The 12415-nt window shown below is 32.2% G+C and overlaps 1 protein-coding gene across 1 annotated transcript; it reads right to left on the reverse strand.

Moving 5' to 3' along the window:
• Nucleotides 1-1482: 1482 nt before the first annotated feature.
• Nucleotides 1483-9624, reverse strand: Mstn (myostatin). Its single transcript, XM_005324375.5, has 3 exons — nt 9000-9624; nt 6844-7217; nt 1483-4826 (listed from the first exon to the last, which is right to left on the reverse strand). Exons 1-3 carry the CDS (start codon nt 9370-9372, stop codon nt 4446-4448), a joined length of 1128 nt encoding a protein of 375 aa, XP_005324432.1. The 5' UTR covers nt 9373-9624; the 3' UTR covers nt 1483-4445.
• Nucleotides 9625-12415: the final 2791 nt, after the last annotated feature.

Raw genomic sequence — 12415 nt, forward strand, 5'->3', positions numbered from 1 at the left:
TAAACAAGATAGTTGGGGGCCAAGCACACTAACCATATAATATACCATACAAGTTGTATCAATTGATCTATAATGTGTAGTAAATATAGAGAGAGCTAATAAATACATATTATACATGCATTTTATACAATATTCTTATATATGTGTATATATGTATGTTTGCATATATATTTATTGCAGTCCCTGTCACAAATTCTGCCCTGAAATAACACTGATTTTATTGTTATTTGTTTGTTTTGACTAGGACCAGAAATCTTTGGTCAAACATCTGGTCGGGCTGCATGAGCTCAGTATTTATTGTCTGTATATCTCTATCAGTAAAGGAAAGAGCTTTGCTGGCCCGTCAGTTGCAGAACTATTTCTTCCATGAGTGGCCCTCCTCATGCCATATGTTTTACTTATAGGAATGCAGCTTACCTTATGCATAGTTGGGAAGGTAGGTAGATTCTCATCAACTCTATGCAGCTTCTTTAGAATTCTGTTTGTCTCTGGAGCTGTAAAGAATTTATTTACTATAAGACACAGGTCCTGGTAGGTTTCTAACCTTTGGGACAGTTTTACTGACTGCTGGGTCATGTCTACAAGTAGCAGGGGACTACCTTCATCCATTCTTCTTTGCTATAGTTTACCTCTGGCACCTGGCCTTACTCAGAGCCCAACATGACCTGGGATTTCTCAGTAGAATCCTTCACCTAGAGTGCAGGCAGCTACATAATTCATTCCATTATTTGAGTTGCCTGAGAAGTATGCAGCTTTTCAGGAAGATACTCTTGGAGCTTGAAGCCAAGTGGTTGCCTAGTGACCTCCTGATTATTTCCATTTAACAATTTGGATTTTCTCCCACAGTCAGTTTAGTGTTCTCTATAAACTGGGGGTTTATGCTTAATTTCCACTTCCAGAAAATTCTATCTCAGTATCATGAGGATCTGATGGCATCATGTGGGCACTTTCTTGTGTTGATATATTTGGTTTTTGGCTGGTTGAGATAATGCCAAAATTCTGAGCTCTCTGGGAATAGAGCCAAGAGACATTTAGCTTCTTAGTCAGAGTTAGTGTCTGTGGGAGCGGATCTGGGAAACTCTTGTAGAGGATTTATGGCCAAAACTACGTAATCAAATTCTGTTCTGAATAGGGTCCTTTATAAGACATTAGGGGGAAAAAAACCTGACATAACACTTGTAGGAAAAGTTTTAAAAGAATAATTTTGAATGGTTAGGAAAATGATTAAAGGGGTGAATTAGTAGATAGCCTTTTTATGAATTTAGTTTAAAGGTACCTTTAAGATTAATTGAATCAAACAACTGTTGGTCTTGCTCAGGTGGACTTCCAACAGATCTCCTTAGGAACAGAATTTGAGACTATTTTTAAGATATCTATGAGTTAATACTAATGAATATCGTTTTGCCTGTAGTACATTTATAGAGCTAATAAAGAAAAGTTTATTAAAGTCAATTTTAAAGAAAGTAAATATATGACATGTGCTTAATTAAAACATTATTTTTATTATGAAGCAGAAATAACATTGTTGAAATATTAGAAACCTTCTTTCTTATAGTAATCTAGAACTGGGCTCATTGAAAACTAAGCATATATGTCTGTTTCATTGCCAAGCTATATATTTCTGTATCCGGAATATTTAGTGTAATGTTAAGCCTGATGTGAACTATTAAACCTTTATAAGTTATACAATGAAGAAGTTGTCTGCCACTGTTCTACATGCATTTTATGCCCATCAGATAAACTACAAGGCCTCATATGTAAAGTCTTACATTTAAAGCATCTTGTGTTCTTCATTGGATATGCTACTGAGGTATTTTAATATAGGGAATATATTTAAGTATTCCTTATAACTAGTGTTTTAAATGGCACCAAAGGAAATTTTTCTTTTAGCCATGTATTATATCTAAAGTAAATGCACTCAATTTTTGAAGACTTCCTTTGCAAGAAGCCATCTAGACATGAATGAACTAAATTTAGTACCATTTTGCATTGTTCAACATTTTACCTCAGGGATGACCAAAATAAGAATAGTTTACCTTAATGTGTTTTGCAATAGGTAATCTGGAATTGAATGACCATGGAAATAAAATTTCAGCACCATATGTCACATGCCAGGAAAGTCATAACTTGCATATCATTGCTGTGTTTTAATTTCTTTATTATAATATTGATAGTATTCATGTATTTGATTTTTAAAAGTGATCATTTGATAGTTTAAATGGATTTTTATGTTACTCTTTTAATAATAAGTACTATTAGAGTGAATTATAAAGCAAGTACATAATGCATTTGAATTTAAACTTCTGTTATTACGCAAATATAAATTATTATATTAATTTTATATTAATTATGAATGATTTGTTTCAAAATCATAACATAGTAGAATTTTAGTCATCACCCCATTAAACTTAGTCACAGCTTTATGGCTGTTTCTAAACTAATGGAGGCAGAGAAGAATAACTTCAAAAATCTTTATGTATAATGTTGCACTTGTGGATTTTCAGGTACTTTGTAACTGCTTTGCTATTCATTTTGAAAACTGGTGACCCAAATGTTCACATAAATTTGTCACTATCATTAAGTACTAGGAAAAAGACATAGCTTCCCTGTGTCTCTGTGGCTTCAGTAGAACTTGTAACTCTAGGACCATACACCCTTGCCAAATGCAATGCATTTGGAAATTGAACCTATGAAAACATATAAATAGTTTTCAGGTCAAGAATAAAGGGAAATGAAACAGACATAATTAGTCATTGATTTTGTATGTGTAAAACAACTTGATAAGGACCAATTTAGAAGGAATTTTACTCATAAGAAATAAGAGCAGATGACCTAAAGTTTCTGAACAAACTTTTGTGCGAAACCATTAGACTTTAATAATAAACTGAAAATCAGAAATCTACTTAATTATTATAACATAAAACTGTTATGTCTTTCAAAAACATGAAAACACTTTAATATAATTTATGTTGCTTCTACACATTGATGTAAGAAATAATTTCACTTAGTTATAAGTACAATGAATTTGGTTGACAAAATCCCAATTTACAAAATAAAAGTAAATAAATGCAGAAATATATTCATTACCAAATCAGAAAATAAAAGCAATAGTTCTTATTGAGATATGATTTTTATTATCCTTTCAGATAATGGATTTAATCGTTTTGGTATGCTTAGTAATGTTTATACTATTAAAGTAATGGAACGTTGAGATTTGAATACAATGACAGTAAACCATTGGAATTTACATTCACATTATACAGTCATCATGAATCCATACGTGAATGTTAATAATGTAAAAAAATATAAAATGATTGTAATATAACCATCTAACCAATAACATATGGAGTTTTAAGACCACTATTTTATTTGCTAATTTGCTTTGAAATATAAGCAGTTGCTGTTCTGTGATACATGACATGTCTTTGTGCCTTAATACTTAATTTGAAATATCCTTAGTGTAAAAATATACCAAAGTAAATAAAAAAGGAAACACTTATTTACAAAACAATATTGTATACACATTATATAAATGTAATTGTTTCAAAGTCTTTTACAATATTGATAGAATCAATCATTTCCATAATTTTACCATAAAAACTACAATGTTGCAAAGGCAGAGTGTAATTTTGAAATTTTAATAAAAATGAATACTATTTGGCTGCCTTTTAAAATAATACAGTTTCTCCAAGTATGCTGTGGAATTGAAAGCCTACCTCTAGAAAAATGATTCTTCTTTCATTAAAGAAAATCCATTCTCCATTTGGAGGTGTTTGAAAATGCACCTGAAGAAAGGAGAAACTTATGATTTTACCAAATGTTTTTTATTTGATAAACCTGCTAATATCAGTCATTCAGCCTATTGTATTAGCACCATTGGTATGGATTATTAATGTACTCTCCAATCATAATAGGAATGGAAATTTGCATGTGGCATACCATCCCTATTTTGTGGAATTTTATCTTACCAAGTATGCTATCATACAATATAAATGCAAATGTATAAGGATGTTTCAAATGATGATATATGACAATCTTGCATTTTACCAATACTATATATATAGATTTTTTTCTGAAAATATTAAGTGAAACTGTAAAGAAATAGACTTTAAAGCATACTCCTTCAACTCACCAGAACACAAGGAGAATTTCTTTCATTTCCTTGCCTATGTTGTTGTTGTGATATATATGAATGTGAATGTAATTTGATCTCCTTCTAGTTCAACAACCTGGAAATCATAAAACTTCCTATTGTATGATTTATTTTGATGGTTAAATGCCAACCATTGCATATATTCTCTCTTTTAGTTCATATACTGTAGCTTGTGCTTAAGTAACTATAGCATACTCTAGGCCTATAGCCTGTGGTACATAATTTCACAGTTTCAAAATTGTTGAGGGGAAGACCTTCCATGTTTTAGGAAGTTATGAACGTAATATAAATCTCATGAGCACCCACATCGGTCTACTACCATGGCTGGAATTTTCCCATATATTATTTGCTCTTTTCCATTAAAATATAACATATTAATTGGAGACATCTTTGTGGGAGTACAGCAAGGGCCTGCTGAACCTCGGGGGTTTGCTTGGTGTACAAGATGAGTATGAGGATATTTTTGTAAAAATACAAATTCACACTCTCCAGAGCAGTAATTTGCCTTGTATCTTTTGGGTGCAATAATCCAGTCCCATCCAAAAGCTTCAAAATCTACTGTTAGTGGGTAACGACAGCATCGTGATTCTGTTGAGTGCTCATCACAGTCAAGCCCAAAATCTCTTCTGGATCTTTTTGGTGTGTCTGTAACCTTGACCTCTAAAAAGGGATTCTGTGTGTAAAGGAAAGAATAATTAGTAATATTAATAGAACTTAATGAAACTTAAGAAGTCATTATTAATTAATCATTTGTTTATATCACATTTAATTTTTTAAAAAACATGGTATTGAAGAATTTTAATTTACACTAAGCTTGGGTTTACTCTTATGTCTCAAAGAATAGAACAAAAATACAAATTTTTCTACGGTCAGTACATTCTGTTTTTTAAATTTTTGTTTTCCCTGATTTGATTATCAGACTGCCTGATTTTCAAGGCACAAAATAGATGCCTTGAAAATTTTTATGGGAAGAAAGGGAGGACAGGGAAGGAGACTGAGGAAAGGAGGAAAGAGATGAGCTTCCCCTTTCCATGATTGTTTATATTGTGTTGACTACACAAGTCTGATGATTCCTGGAGGGATAGGTATGCTCATCCATCCAGTGTTCCCTAGGTCTTTACTCAGGGAAACATGGATGTCAAAGCCAGAGCAAAGAGCTACCTCTGAGCAGTGTGTGGATTATAATGGGGGAAAGGAAAGTATGGTGTTGAAGGTAGTTCCACATATATTGGGTTCAAAAGAGAATCCCTGAAGGAGGGAAAGACAGATTTATAAGAAGACATAATAATGTCCTTTTTTTTAGTCTTTTACTGAAAAATACTTCTGTTCAGGTATTTAAATAATAAAATTTGCCAGCACTCTTACTGCCCCAATCTTTCAATGTATTTGAGATTTCATTTACTTTTAAGTGGAAAAATCTGAGGAATACATCATATTTACCACCTGTTTAATTATAATTAAAACCTATCACATTTTGATCATTAAAATACTACCTATAGAAAAGAATACTTTCCTAAATAATTGATAGTTTTAATTTTATATAAAAATAAAAATGGACCAGGTAGTTATTATTACTTAAGATTGTCAAAAAGAGTGAAATCATTTGGGAAATCGATAATATTTAAAGTAGCACATATAAAAAATAGATCATTTGGAAAATTATATAGTCTTTTAAGCAATATGTTTTCACTTATAGAAGATCTGATTTACTAATTATAAAATTACAGCCATGACCATTTATAGATTTAAAAGATGACTTGTATTTATTGTTTCCAGGTATAATCTTCTGTTGTAAAATTATGCCAATAGAGAGAAGTAAAAATACTTGGTCACATTAAAAACATTTTTAAAAACAGAAGCAACAGGACTCCATAAGCTATAAAAATTACTCTAAGTTTATACTAGGTTTCTAAATTTTTTAAATCAATTTTTATAATATATAAAATATTGTCACCCTTGGCCAGATGTTAAATTAGTTGGCATTTCCTAAGTAAACTCTTGCACAAGAATGCTAAGGCAGATCAGAAACAAGCTAGGTATCAAAGGTTAAGTAGCCTGGAAACTGAAATTCTATTAGGGGTATTCCACAAAAGTAATATACACAGGCACCAGTATGTTAACATCCTGCAAGTACTGAACATATTTGTCAGAAGGCCCTTAAATATATTTCGTAAAATATGATCCTACATGTATACTTAGTTAATTGATATAAATAAAAACAATTTAAGTATAATCATAACTCAAAAAATTTTTAAAGTTCATTTTTTTTTCTGCTTTATGTAAAGACAATATTTTTCAACACATTTGGGAAAATAAATGAAAGAAAAATGTTCTGATTTGTTGGATATGTATTAAAACCTATAGAGTTCTTATTTTTATTTATATAATCATATATCAATGATATCCACTTTTATTTCATTCCCAATTCAAAAGAACTCCTTATGAAGTTAAAAACCATGGTATGGTTGTTTTCTAAAATCTTCATGCAAAGTAAGAGTAGCAAGGGAGTGTTTCATAGGACATGAAATTGGAAACCTACTTTTATTGGGTACAGGGGCTACCATTGGGGTAAGATACTTTTGTCTAGCTTGTAAACATCAGAAATTGACAATTATTTTCACTATTATTTGTTCACAGTGTGAATAAAACATAACAAAGTATTTAGAATGTTATTTTCAGTTATCTCTTACCAGCCCATCTTCTCCTGGTCCTGGGAAGGTTACAGCAAGATCATGACCATTCTCATCTAAAGCTTTGATTTCAATGCCTAAGTTGGATTCAGGTTGTTTGAGCCAATTTTGCAACACTGTCTTCACATCAATGCTTTGCCAAATACCAGTGCCTGGGTTCATGTCAAGTTTCAGAGATCGGATTCCAGTATACCTTGTACCGTCTTTCATGGGTTTGATGAGTCTCAGGATTTGCACAAACACTGTTGTAGGAGTCTTGACGGGTCTCAGATAAATCCACAGTTGGGCCTTTATTACTTTATTATACTGTATTTTAGAGCTAAACTTAAAGAAGCAACATTTGGGTTTTCCTTCCACTTGCATTAGAAAATCAGCTATAAATGAATAAGAAAAAATTATTGAAATGAGTTCCCATTTTAAAATGAATAAAATCCCTCCATATTAATATCACTTTTCACCATTGGGATAATTTATGCATAGGTAGTCTTTCAAAATGAAATACTATGAACTTCATTCATAACTCAGAAAAATATCAAAGAAAATAATTACTCTAGCTGTTCAGAGTTTTTAAGATACATGTATTTTCAGCTATTTATGAGGAATTATTCCCCTTCCACAGAACTAAGGACTAAGGAAACTTTTATAAAGGAATGAGCAGTGGATGAAATTTTCAAATGATGATGATTAGAGAGAACAAGAGACACTGTGGAGGAACATCCACTTAGAATTCTTTGGGAATCTGAGTAGTTACACTTACTGAGCAGCTGTACCAATCAGTCTGGATGAAGGAACCCTTCCCCCAGGCCTGAATTACCTGGGGACAAGACAGACTGAGCAACTTACTGAGCCTCAGGAATGAGCAGAAAATTTAGTACATCTGTTACACTTGGCCTTGGAATAGCCTTTCAAAGGAACAAAATTAAGCAGGTAATTAGCACAAAAAATTTAGATGTCATATTTGAGTTGTCTCACAAGTTAGAAAGTATTGTCTTTAGGGCCAGCCTGTCACTGTAGGCACAAACACTGACAATTTCTTCTCTTCTGGTGTTCCAAAATTGTGAATAAATAAGGCAATGCTACTCCAGGACTATTTGATAGCAGAATCTTAAGTGAAAATTATTTATTGCTTTGTAATCTGGGTACTTAATAAGGGAAAAAATAATTTGAAACTCTTTCAGTCTGATTTAAAGTATGTAAAGTGCCTTATTAAGGCAAGATCACAGACACATGGCACAAAAATTTTTCTTGTCATGCCTTCTCTGTCAAGGTGCCTATCTCCCCTTCCTGGAGAAAGTATTCCTTTTGAGCTAACTGAAAAAAGAACTGTATGAAATATATTATCTTTCAGAAACAATGTTGATACTACAGTTAATAGTCTTCCCTCTCATGAATAATAAAATATTTTAGAACATTATTAGGCAACATGCCTGCATAGAAATAGGCAGACTCTCAATAAGAGTATCATGATCAAGGTACAAGGACATCGTGAGTCACAACCTACCCGATTAAAATATTTATTTCCTAGGCATTTTCTGATACTTAGCTCACAATTATCTCTAGGTTATATTTATTTATCATTGCCCTTACTAAATTAAATATTTAAATTTATTTTACTCTTTGGTGTAAGAGCTTTCAAAATTAAGTATTTTAATTTATTAAGAACATGAAAACATTATGAAAGATGGTTTTAAATAACAGAAATCATTCTAGGTGCACAGCAGTGCTCAAATAAGCTTAAACATCCAGCAAATTTCTTATGATTAGTGAAAAATTTATTATAAATGCTTATTTTGGACAAACAAATGCAATTTACAATTTTATGTAAGTTCTTAACATTACTTGGGGTATCTCCCAGTCCTTCTCTTGGTAGTATTAATCAGTGAAAGTATAAGCATGCTGTATTTTCCATAGTAAACTGAATAATACTAATGTTCTACATTTTTTTTTAGATTTTTACCTCTATAAGGAAATAAATAATGCAGCAGATTTGTCTCAATATATTTCTCATGAAACCTTGAAAGAAAGGAACCTCTTTTTTTTTTCTCCTACTTACAAGCCAACAGCTTGTTAAAAGAGCCTGAAAATAGATCTGTTTCTCATAAACACTAGAACAACAGTCAGCAGAACTGATGATATACACTAACAGAACTACTTACACTCTGTAGGCATGGTAATGATTGTTTCCGTCGTAACGTGATAATCATCATCTTCCAAAGAACCATCACTGCTGTCATCCCTCTGAACATCGTACTGATCAATCAGTTCCCGGAGTGGAGGAGCTTTGGGTAAAAGTTGTCTTATAGCATCTTTGCTGATGTTAGGAGCTGTTTCCAGACGAAGTTTACTGAGAATCTGAATTTTTATGGCTTCTATTCTTGAATATTTAGTGTTTTGTCTCCAAGTACATGCATTACACAGCCCCTCTTTTTCCACATTTTCTTTTTGCTCACTGTTCTCATTTAGATCCACTGGACCAGCAACAATCAGCATAAACAGGTAAATATAAACATAGATTTGCAGCTTTTGCATGATTTTAAAACCAATACAATCCTTTTCCTGGTTCTTCTTTTTTTCCTTTTGCTTTTCTTTTGCTTTTGAGCAATCCCAAGCAAACTTTTAATGCACGTACAGTCTGAGAGACAACTTGCCACACCAGTGAATCTTTTATACTGTATTCCAAGTGGCTTTTTATATTCCAACTTAGATGAGACAAGTGTCGTCAGGATCTATGATTGGCTCTTGCTCCACAATGAATCTCGCTGTCAGAGGTTAAAACCCTGTCTGTCACAAGTCACCAAGCAGTATTTTGTTACAGTCGAGGGTGAGCTGATTCATTTGACTACTTCATAAAAGAAATAAATCCACAAATAACGAAAGATATATGTGACATTTGAAAAATTAAAGTTCATGTTAATAATAATGTTAATATAAACTACACTGAAATCTTTATAAAACTCTCAAGTTATAATTTAAATTAGTAAATTTAAATTTATACTTCATACTTAAAATATAAAATGTTACTTCCTCAAAAATTAAAATGATTCTATATTATTTAGGCAAGTGTTTAAAGTAAAATGATTTTTATTTGTTATATTATTTTTGGCACTTTTTAATTAGGGAATAAAAATTAGAAAGACCTGAATTAAAAGAAAAGTAAGATTGTGATACTATTAAAGATTTTCATCTATAATTGAAAAAAACTTGTTTTCCTGACTAAATTGTTAGCACATATTGAAAATCATTCTTAAATAGTATTACATCGTGCATGAAATTACTTTTAAATAGTTTAATGTTTTTTTAATACTTTGAAAAATGAATTTTCCAAACAAATTAGTTTTGACTGATTACTATGTTGTTTCCCACTCTGAAGATGCAGATTAATATCACTCAAAAGTGTTTCTTCATTGTTGATTACCAAAAGGGTAATATCAACTAATAGAAAAATCTCAATTTCGAATAAGAAGGCAATGGATTTTATAACTGGCATTGCAGCATTTATTATAGTTTATTTCACATTTTCAGTGGTAAAAGTAAAAAGTATAATACCTAGTTTTTAAAAACTGAATCTGAATATTCAATTTATAAATTTTACATAAAAGTGAGAGAGCACCATAATAGAGGGGTGCCCTTTTGTTGTTTCCCAATACTGTGATAGGTTTGCACCCCTTTGCCAGTTTCTCATTTTGACCAGAGGGCAGACACCTGGCAGGGATTTGGGGTAAGGTCTGGGAGAGAGAATAGAGCTTTTTGTTCTCTAAATTTAAGTGGCCTCTATAGGGATCAAACTCTCACCCTTTGCTTTGGGAACCACAAGATCTAATCAAATGAACTATTAAAGAGCTAAATAAACATAGCCAGCAAGGAACAGAAGATGTTTCCAGGCCACAGGAGATTTCTTCTTCCTACTCCTTTTTTAGGAAGCTAAGGATTCCTAAGAGATTTAATCCATTACGTTTTTCCTCAAGAGAATGCAGCGGCTCATATCAAATATTCATTTTTTAGGTCACCACCATTTTTGCACACTGTACACCAATTTACTGCCTCAGTGCACTAAAATGCAACTCAGTAGCCTGAAAAGTTAATGCATTTTCATCAAATTCTTAAGAGGCATCTACATCTCTTGAGAAAAAATGGCCTTACATAATGCATTGGATTTGCCCATCATTAAAGATTAAGGAAAACCAGACACAAACCAGATGCCCTGAAGATTTCAGATCCTCTTTGTTATGGGACAGTATTAGATGAAACTTGTGAAGTTTTGTTTGGAAAATTCATTTTTCAATATATAAATCTGTGTAATGTTATGAACATGTGCTTCTGGATACTTTCCAGAAAAATAAACCTCTTTAAAAACGAAACAAAACACATGTTTAGAATTATATAGCAGTTGATAGCTTATGCACTAGAGTCAGACCTGAGTTCAAGTCTCAGTTTAACCACTTCTAACTATGTGATAATGATTGAGATAGTACTTAACTTCTCTTACCTTTATTTTCTTCAAAGGGGCTTGGGGAGAAGTAATTTAATAATGCATGCAAATTGCTAAATATAGCACCTATAATACAGTAAGCAATCAATAATGGGTATTTGTGTGCTTAATGTTTGTTTGGTGCTGTGGGGTTTGAGATTATGCTTAAAATTACTCTCCACATGAACTGAACTGCTTCAGGTCATAGCTGCCAATTGTCAGTTTATATGTTAAACTTTCCAAAGCAAGTAAAATTTTCTAAGGCAGCCATTTAGTAGAAGACATGTTTTAGCTCATTATTCTTATTACCTGGAATATTGTAAAAAAGGTTGTCATTTTTCACATAGTTAATTCTCATTATTCATAAAATACGTATTTGGAAATTTGCCTACTTGCTAAAATTTCAAAAAATCAATACTCCTGGTGCTTTATAGTCATTCATTGACATTCATTGAGCAGCAAAATAAATGAGGCTTCGGACACACAGGTTACCAGCTGAGGCCAGACAGGGCAGTGCTCTGCCTTATTATTTCAACCCTCACACTATGTACAAGTACCCATTTTTCTGTCTATTTAGTTCCACAATTTTTTCCCATTTTTGTGCTTTTTACTGTTGTTGCTGATTCTGCTGTTTTCAAACATAGTGCTGTGCAGTGTTCTTAAGCACAGGAAGGTTGCAGTGGAAGTAAAATGGTGATTGCCAGGGTTTGGGTGGGGCAGTTAATGTTTAATAGAGACTTTCAGTTTGAAAAGATTTGAAAAAGTACTGGGGGTAGATGAATGGTGGTAATGGGTGCACAGCAATGAATATACTTAATACTACTGAACTGTTGACTTAAAAATAGCTAAAATGGTGAGATCTATGTCATGTATATTTTACCACAAAATTTTAATGCCAGGATATGTCATAAGAAAATTTTTCCTTATGAAAAAATATATGTGTTAGAAAAGCTTTGTTCAGGAATGAAGGTAGTGCTTTTGACTGTGAGTTTAATGTTAATGAATAACACTATATATTAATTGGTTGATGAAAAAATTGTGACCAGAGGCTCTCCTCACCCTGTATTTTCTCTAGGAATTGAGTATTTGCTGATTCACAATTGA

This window comes from Ictidomys tridecemlineatus, chromosome 7 (genome assembly GCF_052094955.1).
Source record: "Ictidomys tridecemlineatus isolate mIctTri1 chromosome 7, mIctTri1.hap1, whole genome shotgun sequence".
Classification (NCBI taxonomy): Eukaryota; Metazoa; Chordata; class Mammalia; order Rodentia; family Sciuridae; genus Ictidomys; species Ictidomys tridecemlineatus.

Coding starts and splice junctions, on each gene's coding strand:
- Mstn (XM_005324375.5), bottom strand. CDS start 9,372: ATGCAAAAGCTGCAAATCTATGTTTATATTTACCTGTTTATGCTGATT. Junction 7,218..8,999: donor CATTACCATGCCTACAGAGT/GTAAGTAGTTCT, acceptor ATTCATTTATAG/CTGATTTTCTAATGCAAGTG. Junction 4,827..6,843: donor GACCAGGAGAAGATGGGCTG/GTAAGAGATAAC, acceptor CTTTACACACAG/AATCCCTTTTTAGAGGTCAA.